General features: G+C 39.5%; 1 protein-coding gene across 1 annotated transcript; it reads right to left on the bottom strand.

Moving 5' to 3' along the window:
- Positions 1-5,598: 5,598 nt before the first annotated feature.
- LOC140285004 (coagulation factor XIII A chain-like) lies at positions 5,599-15,981 on the bottom strand. Its single transcript, XM_072379062.1, has 17 exons — positions 15,943-15,981; positions 15,743-15,848; positions 15,481-15,657; positions 14,972-15,220; positions 13,983-14,101; positions 13,798-13,905; positions 13,344-13,518; positions 11,115-11,253; positions 9,958-10,061; positions 9,790-9,878; positions 9,350-9,503; positions 9,150-9,259; positions 8,598-8,763; positions 8,361-8,515; positions 6,869-7,005; positions 6,690-6,795; positions 5,599-5,634 (listed from the first exon to the last, which is right to left on the bottom strand). The coding sequence occupies exons 1-17, from the start codon at positions 15,979-15,981 to the stop codon at positions 5,599-5,601; spliced, it is 2,169 nt and encodes a 722-aa protein (XP_072235163.1).
- Positions 15,982-16,852: the final 871 nt, after the last annotated feature.

Here is a 16,852-nt window from a genome sequence, read left to right as displayed (position 1 = left end):
TGTGGTACACCACATCCGGCCCATCTGAGGTCCACCGAATAGCTTCGTGTGACTCTGTGGTGCACTCCTGTGGTGTGACTCCAGATCAGAAGGTTGTGTGTTCAAATCCCATCAGGTTCATTACTGACCTGTGATGCAATGGCAGTGGTTCAATAACACTTCTTTGTATGGAATGGAATTAGGGTATGGAAACATCTGAGTCCGTGATACATGTGGACAGCGTATGTGGCCACAAATTAGAAGTGCAGCAAGACTTGTTGATCTTTTTTCAGTAGTTATTTCTCAGTCATCACTGATATGTTTCCAGCCCAGTAACTCTGCTGGTTCTCCTGAAAACGGTCACTGCGTTGGCCGGGAATCGAACCCGGGTCAACTGCTTGGAACGCTGTGGTACACCACGTCTGGCCCATCTGGAGTGAGACTGACAATTATATTGAAGGATGACGTTTTTTGCGTCAAATGTCAAGTGTGACATGTCTGCCAACCAGAAGTGGAGAGTAGGAACAAAATATGACGTTATTTTTGCCACAATGGGACGTTTTATTCAAGGCGCCATTTTGTCGACTTAAGTCGACCATGGCGCTTATAGGGTTAATAGGACACTGAAAAGGACAGACTCAGACACAACAGATTCCAGTGGATAAGACTTATTTAACTTTGGGCTTAAGTGAACCCTCCAACAGATTCACAGTTGCTACAAAAGGATCTTTTTCAATGACTGTTTTAGAGGTAAATCCCTTCAAAATAGAACAATTCATTATTTTCCACCAAAAGAGCTCGATTTGGATGCCGACTGACCCACGAAACACACTCTGATAAAACACTGACACATGCTGAGTTAATTTAGACGTCCAGGAAATCCTCTAAAAGGTCTTTTATAGAAAGAAAATGAGCTCCAGAAAGGTCACATCAATAATATTCAAGTCATCATGTGAACTTCAACAGAACTGAAACACCTGAAAATCTATTTGACCCATTATTCAACTCTCCCCAGCCGCCTCCCCCAGCTTTTCCCAAGCCAAGTGAGAGATAGAGTCTTTTTAGCAGGTCCTCGGTCTACCCCGAGGCATCGTCCCAGTAGGACATGTCCGAAACACCTCACCAGGGAGGCATCCCGAAGGATACCCGAACCACCCAAACTGGATCATTACAATGTGTAGGAGACTCACCTGATTGCTAAGGGTGAGCCTAGCAACCCTTTGGAAGAAGCTAATTTCTGCCAATTACAATTGTGATCCCATTCATTTGATTACTACCCACAGCTCATGGCCATAGATGAGAGATGGAACGCAGATCGCCCGGTAAATCAACAGTTTCGCCTTCGCTCTGGTCCTGGGCCCGGTCCTGGTCTTATTATACATAATTTGTATTTCTTTATTTAGCTTAACAGATGACTTTCAAATCTACCTGCTGATAACAATCAAAACAAAAATTCCTTTCAGCCTGTATTCGACTGCTTAGATTATGAACCGATTAATCTTAGGTTTCTTTATGAAAATAAGATTTGGGATAAATTCAATTTGGAAGATCAGACGGATGGTTTGTTATTCTTTGGCTTCTATTATTGATCTGTTAGTGATCTTGACAGATCAGCTCAGCTGTCCGAACAGGCTTTTAACCACAATAAGGAATTAGATCTGTTTTTAGAGATATTGAATCAGTCATTTAAACCATCATTTCAACACTCGAATGGCTTCCTTTTTGTTTCTTGATTGATTTCAAGATTTATTGTTGGTTTTTAACCATTTGGAGTCATTTTATTGATTTTTAAGCAATTGAATCTAGCACAGAAATAATTTTTACATCAATTTCCATCTTTTTTTGGGTGTAAAAGACGTCTGTTGTGTATGCGTTGGGTTTTGATAATTCTAATTTTCATCCCAGCGACATGTGGGAAAAACTAATTGGGAAAAGTTAAGTGTTTCTTACAAAATCTACTTGATGGAACATTAGGTCAGCAACAGGAATCTGGGAAATAGTTTGTAAAAGTTTGTTATATCATAACAGAATTTAGAGAATCAGAGAAATCTTAACATCAGAGACTAGGCTGGTGTTCAGGTTGTTAAACCTTAAAATCATACTTATTTACAGTTCCTAAATATCCTTCTAACTGGGACGTCTAAGAGTCACCAGATCAACTGATGAAACAGAAGCTGTTTTTTTATTATCTTCAAACCACAGTCTTCAGGTCTCTCACCTCCGACTGGTTTTAATCTGAATCATCTGGAGTCTGTCAGCACATCTGAAACCATCTGAACAGAATGAGGAACAAAAGGATGGAGAAGAAAAACAAGATGATCAAAGTAAACTGTGTCGGGTCCTTAACCAGCTGTTTCAGGTCAACGTGTCTCTGAAACAGGAGGAAAGAGGAAGTGAGAGCAAGAGATCCTCCAACTTGTTGAACACATCAGCAGATTTTTACTGAGCTATCTGCTCTGCAGAGGACATCAGCAGATCCAAAAACTGACATTTTTAACCACTTGGTATGATCCTTTGAGTGTGGTGGGTGGCAAAACCCAATCCGAAATCCCGCCATTCCGCCATTCAAACTTCCCACCATTCAGGCAAGGCTTTCCGTATAAGGAAATGTGCGTTACTCAACAGGTGAGTCCCTTCTTTCTCTTCATGCAATTTCTATGTTTAACACATGTTTCCAGATAAGCGTTATTAAAGACACAAAGTCTCGGCAACTGGAGGAGGAGAAGCAGACCGCGGTGGTTTTCAATCACACTCCAATGCCACTTGTTTCAACTTCCGAAAATTTAATCCAGGAAAAAAAGGCTTACAAATATGGACCGAAACGGCTCCATAATACGCACAAGAATCCAAAAGAAATGAAAGTTAACTAAAAGAAAGCAAATAAACAGCATGAAGTGGTCAAAATTGGTTTTACGCATGCCTATGTGCGTCTGGCACATGCGTCTTCGGGCTCTCCCACGTTGGTTTGTGGATGAAAGCTATATGTTCAGCTGTAATGTCATGTAAAAACAATCTCTACATGACATTTACTCCCAGGTGTGACCAGTTAAGTCCTTAAGATATCAACAGGCTGTATAAAGCCTTGCAACGGCTGTGTGTTTGTGCCAAATGTGCAAAGCCCATCCGCGCTTCCCTAAATTGGAGCGAGTACTCATAAATCACGTGAATAAGCTATAATGAGAAAGACGCATCCAAGAACTGACATTTTTAACCACTTGGTATGATCCCTGTAACCTGCATTGTAGATTAACCTGACTGTTGAGTGAGTGTGCTGTACTGCTACAGCAGGGATGTCCAAAGTTGGTCCTCGAGGGCCGCTGTCCTGCAGGTTTTAGATGTTTCCCTGCTTCAACACACCTGATTCAGATGAAATGGATCTCTTCAAAAGATTGTTAAGTTCTGGACAAGCCTGCTGATGATGCATTGATCTGAATGAGGTGTGTTGAAGCAGGGAAACATCTAAAACCTGCAGAACAGCGGCCCTCGAGGATCGGATGTGGAAAACCCTGTTCTACACAATAATTTACATGATTTAAAGAAGTGAAAAGTAGAGAAAATAGAGGAATAAAAAGTCTAATTTGCTTGAATCTGCAATTCTTCTGGATCTAGAATGAATAACATTTATATGTGCTTTCCAGCTAATTTTATCATCTATTATTGCACCAAGAAATCAGTTTTTCTGTTGGTTAAGACGATCGCTCGAAAGGTTACGGGTGGATTTGCACGAAATTTTCCGATATGGAACATGGCCCAATTTACAAAGGGTTGAATTTGGATTCAAGTCAAACGTTTGATTCTGTATGTGTCAGATACAAAAAAAAGTTTATCTGTATATCGGTCACACACCAAAACATTTAGCATCCACTTAAGAAGGGGGCATTGTGTCAAACGCTTTGAACCCTGGCACGCTTTAAGACCAGTACTGTGGTCTTAATTTCCGATTTCCTCATGGGAGCTTGTAAAATTCCACCTTTAAGGTAGAAATTTCAACTGGAAACTTTTAAAAGTTGGAAGAACCTCAGCAGCCCCAGCCTTAAAATCCAAAATGGTTGCCACGGACAGACCCGCATTAAGGCACCATGGGCCCCGGGCTAACCACTTTCTCAAGGCCCTCCACGGACTTACAAAAATATAGATAATTTATTGAACATAACCTAAGACAAAACACAGAAGCAGTGAGTGAAAAACTAAGTGAATCCTTCCTGCTTCCACAGGAACTAAGATGTGTTTATCCACATTCTAAAATTGTATCCGTACTCATATTCTTTAATGGTTTTAATAGAGGTGTAAAAGAGCTGTATTTTCTGATTTAAGGAGTGATGACGAGAAGCTAAAGCTGTCCTCTATATGTGTGTTTATATGACAATTTTAACCCTTTTTAACCCTCTTTTTCAATATCATTACATGGATATGAGATTGTAATTACATACAATTGTTATAACAGCTCAATAACACTTGTTATTACAGTGTTAGAATCACTCTCAGTCGGTTTTTCTGGACCTTACATTCCTGCAGATTTTGCTTTAATTACACAAATAATCTCAAACTGGTTGTGATAAAGTAAAGTTTAATGTCTGAAACAAAGATATAAATGAACAATGAGACATTCAGTGGTTTTGAATATGCTTTTATTGTTAGTAGACAGGAACTTCATTGTAAAATTAATTGAGTTACAGAGCTAAGTTAAAAGGTAAAATCTCATTCGTTTTAATCAAGAAAGACTGGGATTAGGTTCATTTCCATTATTTGAATTAACAGATTTAGTTTCCAGACAGAAAGGAAGCTTTAATGTGACCCTTGTGAGACAGTTTCTGGTTGTTTATTGACTGAAAATATTTCTGATTGATTAATATGTCATGTCTGCTAGAGTGAAGAGCTAAATGATCCAACTTGAATTTATACTTCTTTAAAGATGAAGAAGTTTCTTTAATGTGAAACTACCCAAGAAAATGTTATGTTTTCCAAATTAGATTCAATTTTGGGAGATAATGAACTTATTTTGGATGTGAATTCAATTCCTAACCAACGTGTCTCTTGTAGTTGGTATTTTATCGCTTAAATAGTTTTGATATAACACAGAATGTTGTTTTAATCTAGTAATCTTATGTTGGGGAATTGTTGCCTTAAAGTGTTTAAACCATTTTTAAAGCCAATATCTAAATTATATATCATGTATAAATCAATGTCAATCTTTAAAATCTGAATTAGAAACTGGAGGGAAAAGTAGGCATTTAAGAATAAATAATCTGATATTTTATTGATTAGATTATGAATTTTACATTTTACGCATTTTCTTGACTTTAATGTTTAGTTTCTCCATTTTGCCAAATGATTAAAATGTATCCTGTATTTCAAGGAATCCTATTTATAAACATTTAGTTAATGATTTATCCCACAAAAGCTTTAAAGCATTTTTTATCTGTTTAGTTCAGCCATTGATAAACCAAAAAAGGCCAAATCAAAAATGCTCAAAAAATCTGACTTTAAAAGCTCACACAAACCTCCATATCTGTGGAAAAAAATATCAAAATGTTGATTTCTGAATTAAATTGATTTTAAAGAAGAAAACAAATCACTGAAGAAGCTGTGTTCATCGGCTCTCTGCGCTCAGCCAGAAGCTTATGGACTAACGTTCACCTCAAGGGTTTCCTGCACCTGAAAAATAGATACAAATAAGAAGAAATTAATAAAACTTTGGTGTCAAAAGTATAAATTGTGACCACTTAAGGACATTAGTCCCTCATTGGGTTAGGGATAAGACCTGGACTACATGTTAAAACAAGCTAACGTATCAGTTTTTATTTTCCAGGTTTAACGTGCTAGAATGCAAATTAGCATGTTTAAAGACAGCAAAATGATGTAATCCATGAAGATTATTAGAAGTATGATTTTTGCAATGCTACATAAATGGAGAGTAAAGATACAGAGTTGGAAATTAGCAGAAGGTCAGTTTTAACAACTGCTGGATGTTAAATCTATAGTGAACCTTGTTAGCAGGCATGCTAACACATACGTTACATTTCTCCTGCTAATCCTGAAGCTGATTTAATTTAGTAGCTGTGTTTTGAAATGGATGCATATCACAGTAATAGTTAGCATGCTAATGAGTAATTTTAGACATGAAATATTAGCATGTTGATGGTGAGCAAATTATTAGCAGTTGATGCTCAAGATAAATCAAGTCAAACTGCATGCTTTACATGTTAGCACGCTAGCTAACATCAAAAGAATGTAGAATAAAGTAATAAAGAGTACACTCGCTAAAAGATCCACTCGGAAGATTTGCTATTCTTTGCTGTGTCGGTTTCCCTTCTATTTACAAAGACAATAGTTGGGAGATCAAAGGGTAGCCCCAAGCTAATAACTCAAAGGATGCCATGCAGATGGTCGTACATATGAGGAATTAACATTTTGCTACCTGAAGTGGGAAAAAGTATGCCTTATATTGCAAAATACATCTACTAAAACACCATCATATTAACACAAATATGTCTAATGAACATCTCCTGACAGTTAACGGGTGATAAAGGACCAGAACTCTTGTTTTTGGGGGACCAAAGGGGAATGTTAACGAGTAAACGACAGCATGTTACAGATGTCAATAAAGCTCGAGTAACTGATACCAGATAACGCAAAAGTCCTCTGGACAATGATTTTGAGGAGCTCCTGGAAGTTTAAGCAACTGTGAGCAGAGGTTCAGTTTCACTTACATCATTCAGGTTGTCGCAGTCCAGCTGTGCCACGATGTATTTGAGTCCCGGCTTCTTGGGCGTTACCTCCACAGTCTGGGAGATCTCAGCATTCGGACTAATGACACTAAAACAAATAAAGATGTTGAATATAGAGCACATGAGGTTGCAAGTTCAGGTGCTATCTGTGGCGTACTTACCTGTAGGGAAACACCCTCACATTCATCAGTCCAGCTGCCTCCATGGTCAGCGTGGCGTTGTGCAGGGTCATGTTGAGGGGGTTCTTGAACCGAACAGTCACAAACATTTTCTTTTGCACCTGGGGTGTGCCCTTTACCTGTAGGAAGATCAGCACAATATGTCATGATTTTCATGTTTTTGTGCCATTTTTATAACTTAAAAATGCTCATTCCTACTGGAGCGGAAAGTGGAATTGCACACAATTATTAAGGTATCGAGGTAATAAATGCTCTTTTTGCATTAAATCATCCTGTTTTTAATCTGTCTTTTGTTTTCTTGTGATAACGATTAATAGTTGCTTGTTGTCGTCAGAGCTTTGGGTTTTTGAGCTTTGGGTCAGCTTGAAACACCTAATTTCATCGTACATTATGGCTAACTTAGAGGAGGATCTATGACATTAAGTCAAGGCATACATGTGTGATTCTGTTTTCTGGGCTGAGTTTAGTAAACGTCTGTTCTTAAGCTCAGACATTTTTGCAAGAGGTAAAGCAGCTACGCCGCAGCCTGTAGCTACCCTTCAGGCACTGAAAACAAACTTTTCCCGGGTCAAACTAACAAAATGTTAAAGGGATAGTTCGTGGGTTCTTGAAGTGGGGTTGTGTGACGTTCTTATGAGCAGTTCGTACCTTACCTTCAAAAGGAAAACTAAAAAACACTCAAACCTCAAGAAATCCTACGTTGTAGATTATTTTACAACCCGTTACTTTCGCTTATAGTTTTTTTTGTTGCTATTTTTTTAATCGAAGAACATACGCGTTCCACAGCTGCGTATCCTCCAGCGGTTGTATCAGACTCGTTGGATATCTTCCTGCTGAGCATTACTTCTGCAGAGATTCACAAGACGTTAAGTGTTTGATCTTTACAAGTTTGTTCCAATAATGCGATATCTTGGTCACCAAAGAGACTTCGTAGTCCTTCATTTTTACTGTCTCGTAGTTGTTGTTTTGGGATTAAAGCGGCGGAACTGTGAGTCACAGCTGATGAGTGGCGGGATACGCTAGTCGGCCGCAGTGCACGCAACATAACCCAGGTGTTGTTTGGTAGAGAGAATAGCGACAAAGTTAGTGACGGCCTGATGCATTAGTGATGGATTATTAAAAAATCTACAATTTTTGAGGTTTAAGTTGTAGCTGTTAGCTTGGTTTCTCCAAACAGAGAGTGTTCTGAACGCTGCCGACTGCAGGTAAGATACTAACTACTCATAAGTATGTTGCACAACCCCACCTAAAAAAACTGAATTATCCCTTTAACCTGTTATGTTAACCAGTCATCACTATGAAGTCTATGATCATATAAAAATATATTTTCAGTAATCTTTTGAATAATTTCACAGTACATTTAGACATTAATTTGAAAGATTTCTGCATAATTCCACGCTGAATATATCCAAACATTAACATGACAAAAAAATATATGAAAGATTCTTTTCAAGCTTTAATATTTGTGTTTTACCGTTATGGTGATGCGAGGAGCCGTCAGCAAGACCACCTTGAAGTCAGATACTTCTTCATCACCACTCTTTCCATTGACCAAAAAGTGCAGGGAGTTCTTAGAGCGCAGGAGAGGCATGTACTCCTGAGGTGGGACCTCAAACACTGCACTGTTACCTGCAACACAAACACAAATCTGAGGTGTCAAAGGGTTCATCTTCAGATCCACGAAAAGGACTGTCATGGATATTTTGCTCACTCTGGTGGGCCGCCACATGAAGAGTGAAGTTCTCCTCTTTGAAGCTATTGGATACGACTCCAGTGTAGAAGACGACCGATACTTGCAGGTGGGCTTGCACAGTTTTGTTGAGTTCACTCTGGTTGTTGAAGGTCACCAGCACTTTCACGGTGTCACCCAGAGAGCACTGGACACAGGGATGGAGGGGAAGATGGACAGTTATGGCCGAAATGTTTAGCTTTTTATTGTTCAACTGTTAGCCAGTTGCTTCTCGGCTCCGTATATCTGGTACAGTTAATGTAAGGGAAGCACTTTTCTGTTCGCTTGTTTGGATGGATGATTATGAAAACCCCGAGGTGTTCCTCAGGAAAGGATCCTTAATTTATAGTAGATTCTATTTGCAAAGTTTGAGAGAGAGCATGAAAAAATTTGTAGTTTTGTTTTCCTGTCCTGCTTTTCTTTTCCTGTTTATAGATCCCAAACCTTTGTTTCATCTCTTACTCTTACGCTATACAATTAAACTGACGCCTACGGGGACACAAATGAATCGGCTGATGGTAGCAGATATATTACCGGTTCAGCCGTGATCTCGACCGAGAACTTGGCCTCAGGCAGCTCGGGGTGGTCCCTCTCACAGCCGTACTGCTCCGCCAAAGTCATAGTCCTCTCGTCCTCTGCACTACCTGTAGACACAAATCAATGCACTGCTAAGTCAGATGATCACTTCATTTGTTAGACTGGTCATCTGGAAGTTACATCTCTGTGTATGTTACCTTCAGGGTACTTGTAGGTAAATGTGACGTTCTGAGCTGTCATTGAGCCGATAGCTTTGGTTAGAATCAGCTTTCCAATATAAGTGGTGTCCACCTTGAACGGGGTCATAGTGCCGTATCTGTCTCTCTTTATGTAGATAATGTCACTGTTGACCTGGAAGAAGGACACTTTATCACTCTGAAGCCAAAGTCTGTCCTGATTTGGTTTTGCAGAGACATTAAAGAAACATTACGAGAATGCCGTGGCATGTTCCCTGAACCAGTCTGATACAGTTCGAGCATCATCATCAAGAGAGTATCTTTTGATGGATGAACCTGGTCAGTCAGAATATTCAGGTAGTCAGCTGACCTAATCGTCAGACCACATGACCTTTTTCCATCGCTCCTTCACTAAAGCAGGATATTTACAGCTGCGACACTCGACCTCGTTCCCCACTAACCTCAGCAAAGACGAACCCACAGTCAAATGGGTGACACAGCTCACCGTCCTTGATGGCGATGACCGGGGCTGGACCACAGCGGTAATGTCCTTGAAAGTAAACAGAGTCGATTGAATTGCACATTCAGCCATCTATGAGTTGATGTGTCCATCTTTTTGTCTGTCCTACCATCACTGGTCTCTTGGGGTGTGGCATCCACCACCTGCCATCCTTTGTATTTTGGTGGCAGGTCAAAGCGGTTCATGAACGCCTCACACCAGGCGTGGTAGTTCCTAAATAACGAGGCCTAGTTAGTACACTTGCATGGGTAAACACTGGGATGGAGACAACTGATCACAGAGACTGAAGAAAGGAGCTTTTTGTTTTTGGGCACAACTTATTTCAGAATCTTACATGGGTAAAGGTAGAATATAACACAAGTGTAAATAAATGGAAAACTAAATAAAATGTGAGCGAGAAGACTTGAAAAACAGTTAAATGACTTCAAATTCACATGAGATGATACCACAGTTACAACAACTACAACATGCTACAACAGTCTAATTACAAAATAACTGATATTCAGACATGTAGGCGCATTTTGAAGTTTCTGTTCTATTTAGATTAATTCAGCCAAAGTTGGGGCTAAAGGCCACTTTCAAATGTTCAAATACTTCCAAACCATCGAATATAGATTAATCAAGACCAAAAATGTCATATTGTGTGCTCTTAATGTCACTACAAGCGGTGAATTTGACAAGATTCTGTCTGAGATGGCTAATCTGCTAACATAGGTTCGCTGTTTTTTAGCTGCTTGTTTTTTATCCATCATAAGCTTCATTAAACCTCTGCGTGTGAGAGAAATAATAAGTTATTGCAATACTGAAATGTACCTTTTATTCAATAGGAAGGAAGGTAGGAAGTGGATTAATTAAACTAAGGCAAACTTTCGTTGCCTTGCTAACTAGCTAAAATTTTGCATCATTCTCTTTATTGATAGCTGCCTGGTTTGGAAGATTTAAAGGAAACCAGGAGACACTGAGAGCTGTTTTACTGATATTGTATACGTCTAAGGTATTTTTTTATGGTACAATAAAATCTAAAAAGGTGTTCGTGTAATTAATTGTTATCCTCAGATCTCAGCTGTAAAACTGCATGATTTCTGGAAGTATTGTCAGAGTTTTTCATTAAAATCTGACCCAAAGGAGAGTTTTGTTTGCTGACTGTGGAATACACTTCATTTGTGGGAAGTTAAGTGGCTTACCACAGGGCTTTCTTGAAGAAAATAGTTTTTTCATAAATCAACTCGCTGTTTTTCGGTGTTTAACCAATAAATTCGGACCAACCAGATAGAGTCCCTGGTGTTGCGTCTGTCTGGAAGGCCAGCTTCGTTGAAGATGAGTTCACAGATCAGGTTTCCTGTGTTGTCGTGGGCTGAGTTGAAGTTGGAGATGACCCTCCCTGGAATGCCGAGGCATCTTAGGACTGAAGAAACACAAAGTCAGTAATATTGTTTCATACAATTAATCTGGTTAAATGCCTTTGATGAATGTGGCTATGTCGAAAAAGTACTTAATTATGTACTTTACTACAATTTTGAGGCACTCTACACCTAAGGACAAGAAAGTCTTTTACTTTCTAACTGTTGAGATAACATCTTAAACAACACTAGAAAATTTCTGAAGAAATTTTGATGGGTGCCAAGCTACTTCCCGCCGAGACAGAGAGGCTGTGCTGTGCTGAGAGAGCTGCTTCTTGTCAGTCGAGCATGAGATATTTCAAATCCAGTCTGAAATATGACATTCTGCCTTGTTATGGTGAAACCTGCCTGCTTTAGACAGCATAAGTGAGGTTAACCACACAGAAGGACGGCCTAAACCAGAGAGACTCAGAGGACAGGTTGTGCTCCCTGAGAACAAACAGCTGTTTCAATGGATTTATAAGTCGCAGTAAAAAAAAAAAGTTCAACCCGTTAAAAGCAGAATAGTCTGCTGAAGACTGTTATGTAATTTATATCAAGGTCCTGTGTAGAATACAGGTTTATGGCAGCCCTCACTATCAGTGTAAAGGAGAGAAGGACAGCTTCTTTATAATGGAAATGTGTAATGTGATGTGTAAGAGGCCGAGGCTGTCATGTTATTTTGTATTAGGAGCAGAGATAATACAGGTTGGCATGAAGCTGTTACAATAGGCCAGCCATGTTGGTCTGCCCTCATCAGCTGTATTAGAACAGGGCAGCCATCTTGGCTCTGGCCCCTCATTAGTTGCTATGGGCAACAGCTGCGTGTGCCAACTGTCAAATCTGCACCTGACTTTGTCCCCTTAAAATCATGGGCTTTAATAATGAAGCACAAGTCTGGAACAAACGGTTGCTGTTCGAAAAGTAGAAGTCCTATCCAAATAATTCTTGAACCGTGAGCACCAGAAGGGACGGGGGAAGCCAGCGGTGTTATTTTTATTCTGCTCCTGCGTGTGGCGCGGTTTTTTTTTTATGGCAGTTTAAAAATTAGTCTTTCACACTGATTTCATGGCTCGGCCTGTTTATAATGGAAAAGTATGGGAGCTGGAGTGCGCCTCTCTGCGCTCAGAGGTGATTTGTTAGAAATATGTGAGGCCAAGCTCAATGAGAGTTACTTTGGGTGAAAGAGGACTAAAATACCTACATTTCGATGTAAAATTTGTCCAGATCAGGCAGATAGTTTGGACGTGAGAGGCATTTGTTTGAGAAAATCTTTTTAAATCATTGAGTTAGAGGGTGAGAGGCATGAGATGAGCTCCTCTGGCTACATAAAACGTAAACTGCCGTTGTTTCAAAGCTGTATAATCTATTGACAAGCCCTTTACCACAGTTAAAGTAGAGTCTTTCCTGTCACATACAAACTTTGAATGATGTGTCTGTGATGCTGTATGGCTGAGTTAGGAGGCCTCCAAGAGCAGGTAGTTGAGCCCAAAACTGCCTCGTTAAGGCCTTTTAAATGCATTTTTCCATTGGAAACTTTCCAAGTTTTTCCCAGTTTCCCAATTTTCCGGAATTCCTTTCGAGTAACGACAGAGAAAAATTGAAGCACACCGATCCCGATCGATGTGCACGTAACGATGTGTTTTTATTCCAATCGGACAATTGTTGTGGAAGGAGTAGCGCGCCGAAATTTGTGACGGAAACAGGAAAATAATAAGTATTTACAACAGTAATATGTGGGCCTTGCCTTTGGCATTGGCACCCATAATTACAGCTTTATGTCCATTTTAAACATCTTCATATTCACCAATGTTTGTACTTGAATATTATATTGAATCTTAATTACTTTTTCTGATTGCTTTTATGTTTCTTGACTGTCATTTTCAGTCCCATCGTTGTCATGTTTTTTGTTGTTATGGTAAGCCGCTTTGTGTTCATATTTTTTCTTGTTATGTTCTTGTCAGTCTTTTTTAAGCTCTATTTTAGCTCTTTTTGCATCTCCCTTGAGGCTGTGTGGGATCTATTTTTGGTTCCTTAGTCTATCTGTACTTTAAATTCTTTAGAGACATGACAATAGCACTTTAAGGTGTATTGTGGTAACCATGCGTGCTCTTACAGGTGCAGAGAACTCCAGCAAACACCCAACACTGGGCATAACGGACAGGAACTCCGGTGGCGTAGTATTTCTGCAGAATTGCGATGCTGCCAATCCAAGCTGATGGGTTTCTACCCATGGAGTAGTCATCACTCCAGTTCCCAACCAACACACCTTGATCATCCAGAGAATTGATCTGAAACAAAAAGGAAGTCAAAGTTGAGTCAACATACATAAATGCCAAATATAATGATTTACTAAAAAAATTAGGCCCATTTCCTCTTCAAACCTAATTTCCAGCATTAAGGAGCACGTTTAAAGGCCTCCTTAAAAAATGCGTGCACTTTTGTTTGGATTAACAGTTTTAGTAAACATAGATCTAAATGTGACTGACTGGCTTCTTTATTTAGAAAATTGATATTTTTTATGCGACTATAATATCGGGTAAGTTTGTTTTCCCGCTCTGCGTCCTCACCATGGCAGATGCCTTCCGAACAATCTTGATTACATTGCCACGACTCTGGATTGGCATCTGAGATGCATCCAAGATATAAATGCAGGCATCCAAAATATGTTCCTCAAACTGCAGGGAGACAACACATAATCTGTTAACACTTGCCAGCTTTATCCTTTATGATATGATATCTCTGTTACCTGTACCTGTCCATAAATCCAGCTGCGTTGTCCTACAAAATCCGCTGAGCCCTGGTAGATGATACCAACTGGGTTCATGACGTACTCAAAGCGTCCAGCGTCATCAGGATAAAAGACGTCATCCTCTGCAAACAGTCCAACAGGAATCATTTCACTAACATAGATTAAGGGCAGCCGCTTAAGGATAAATGACGAGAACTGAATCGTCACACTGTAACAATAACCTATTTTCCTACGCTGCCATTACCATGGACTCAGTGTCTAATTTTTACTCTCTTTTAACTCCCTCTTTGGTCTCTACCACCTCCTGAAGGAAAACTTGTCCCTTCAGGTTTTGATCAAAGATCAGCTGAACTGCCTTCAGTTACCTGAAACAACACTGACAGAAATCGATCAGAACGGAGCCACAGACTGAGCTGTTGTTAATTAATTAATTTTACAGACAGAATTTTGGGCAAAATCTCCAAACTGAGAATTAAAAAGAAAACTGATAATAAATATGTGTTTATGCGCACAAATCCCTCAGTTTCCCCTGGTTATTACAAACTTTTACGTATAAAAGTCACTTTTCACAGAAATAAAATTGCATTTGAGCGGCTGCAGTAAATGCAGCTGAAGAAGGGATGAAGCGGTCGTGTTAAGTCAGTTTACTATATTGTCTTTATTTACTATTTTAAGGTCGTCCTTTTACTTTGTTCTTTCATTTATTCAACTTCAGAGCCAACAGTCTACGATGTTTCAACACTGAATCCAATTTCCATTATTTTACTTTGCTTCACTGTTTGTGTTGAGCAATAATGAATTAATCTGATCAAAAAGAAAATTGAGCTTAAAAAGATGGATGGAAACATTCTTCCATATCGTTTTTGAGGAGTCATGTCCTACATTGTCATGACAACATGAAACTGCAGCAGCTTTAACCCTCTGAGCAGGACAGGAAACCTGCAGTACACCCTCCAACCATCAGGTGGCAGTGAAAGCAGACGGGCTTCTACCTGGACACCAGGGGTTGAACAGCAGGTACATGTTGGTGTTGGGGTCCTTTCTGGTTCGTATCATGCCGTTGGCCGCTGATATGGCCACATACGTCCGATACATCCCCACAATAGCTTTGGCGTGTGGTTTGACACTGAGCGACATGATATTACCCTGAACGCCCAGTATCTCGCCCGACCACCGACCGCCTCGGCGGTTACCGAAGGTCACTACCACATGGGAGCCCCTGTTGGGTGAGGGGTCAGCACCTGGGGGATAGCAAACAGAGAGAGGGCGAAGATATGAAATAAGCACTGTACCATTCATTTCACTGGTTCAGCAGAATTTCATGGTTGAATTATGTTGAATGAAAGTTTAGTAAAAGGTGATTTCTTTAGTCCCAACATGCGTCAATCCACTGAAAAAGAGCCATCCCTGTGTTCCGGTACCTTCTCATTTCAAAGATCACGGGTTTTTCTCGCTTCATTTAGAAAATAAACGCTTCACAGCGCTTGAAATTCAAACTCACCAATGAGGAACTCCAACTGGAAGTCATCCTGTTGCATCAGTGGACGGCTGAGGGTGACGTCTATGACAAAACTCTGACCACGACGGACTACCAGGAGGTTGGTCGTGTACTCCGTTGTGTAGTGGTTCCGTGTATTGACGTCCTTACGCATGTTGACCTCCATCACCTGCAGGGGCTCTGAAAGAGGGAAAAATGCAGATTAAGGCAACTAAAGACGCTTAAATCGTCTCCACGGACTGATGGTGAGTCGTGTGACTCTTACCACCACCATCAGGAAAACCTCTGGGCCCAGCATCAGGTGAACTGTCAAATGGTTCAAAGTCCTTAAAGTCATCCTTATCATCTATGTGAAGGTTGGAAGTCGGTACCTACAAATCATCAGAAACAATAAACAAAGACATGGTGAACTATCCGTGCTTAGCTGCTCCGAATCAAGTGCAATGCTTTGATCGTGATGCGTACCGGCCCACTGTAGCGACCCTTGTAGTTGGATAATGGCATGATGGTTGAAGCTCAAAAGTTCCTCTGCAAGAAGAGAGAAAACCCCAAATTCATCTTCAATAACTTAACCAGTAAAATGTTCCCACGGGGCATATGTTCATGCAAATTTTCAACAGATTTTTATCATTTTCATCAGATTTTCATCATTTCCCTCAGATTTTAAGATTTTTATTGTTTATATCAGATTTTCATCAGATTTTTATCATTTTCATCAGATTTTCTATCAGATTTTTATCATTTTTATCAGATTTTCTATCAGATTTTTATCATTTTCATCAGATTTTCTATCAGATTTTTATAATTTTCATCAGATTTTCATCAGATTTTTTAAAATCATTTTCATCAGATTTTTTAAAATCTTTTTCATCAGATTTTTTTTATCAGATTTTTATCATTTTCATAAGATTTTCATCAGATTCTTTTATCATTTTCATCAGATTTTTTTTTATCAGATTTTTATCCTTTTCATCAGATTTTTATCCTTTTCATCAGATTTTTATCATTTTCATCAGATTTTTTATCAGATTTTTATCATTTTCATCAGATTTTCATCAGATTTTTATCAGATTATACAAAGAAAAGTTACTTCTGCTCACCCCAAACCTTTACTTTATCACACAGCAGATAAAAAACACTCAGGGTGCTATTTTAGTTTCCTCTCAATTCTGCACACTTTAAACACGAGAACATTTCTGATTCCAGATAAAACGGCTGAAACTCACCAGTCAGATGGAGAGAAGTTCACCTGTCGGGTCTCTGATCCGATCAGATGATGATCAGACCGACTGCAGCATCACTTTATATATACACAATCTCTGCTTCCTCTTTTTACACACACACACTCAGGTTTCCATCACTTCTGAGGTCTTCA

This window comes from Leuresthes tenuis, unplaced genomic scaffold, assembly GCF_036924035.1.
Source record: "Leuresthes tenuis unplaced genomic scaffold, fLeuTen1.0.hap1 SCAF_24, whole genome shotgun sequence".
NCBI classification, from domain to species: domain Eukaryota; kingdom Metazoa; phylum Chordata; class Actinopteri; order Atheriniformes; family Atherinopsidae; genus Leuresthes; species Leuresthes tenuis.
The sequence above is the reverse complement of the archived record's forward strand: the minus strand, read 5'-3'. Positions and strand labels throughout refer to the sequence as shown.

What these genes read in the sequence shown, in the direction of transcription:
- LOC140285004 (XM_072379062.1), bottom strand. Translation starts at nt 15,981, where the DNA reads ATGCCATTATCCAACTACAAGGGTCGCTACAGTGGGCCG. An exon ending in AGGGTCGCTACAGTGGGCCG is followed by an intron (nt 15,849 to 15,942) that starts GTACGCATCACG and finishes GATGATTTGTAG; the next exon opens with GTACCGACTTCCAACCTTCA. An exon ending in ACTGCGACAACCTGAATGAT is followed by an intron (nt 5,635 to 6,689) that starts GTAAGTGAAACT and finishes TCTATTTTTCAG; the next exon opens with GTGCAGGAAACCCTTGAGGT.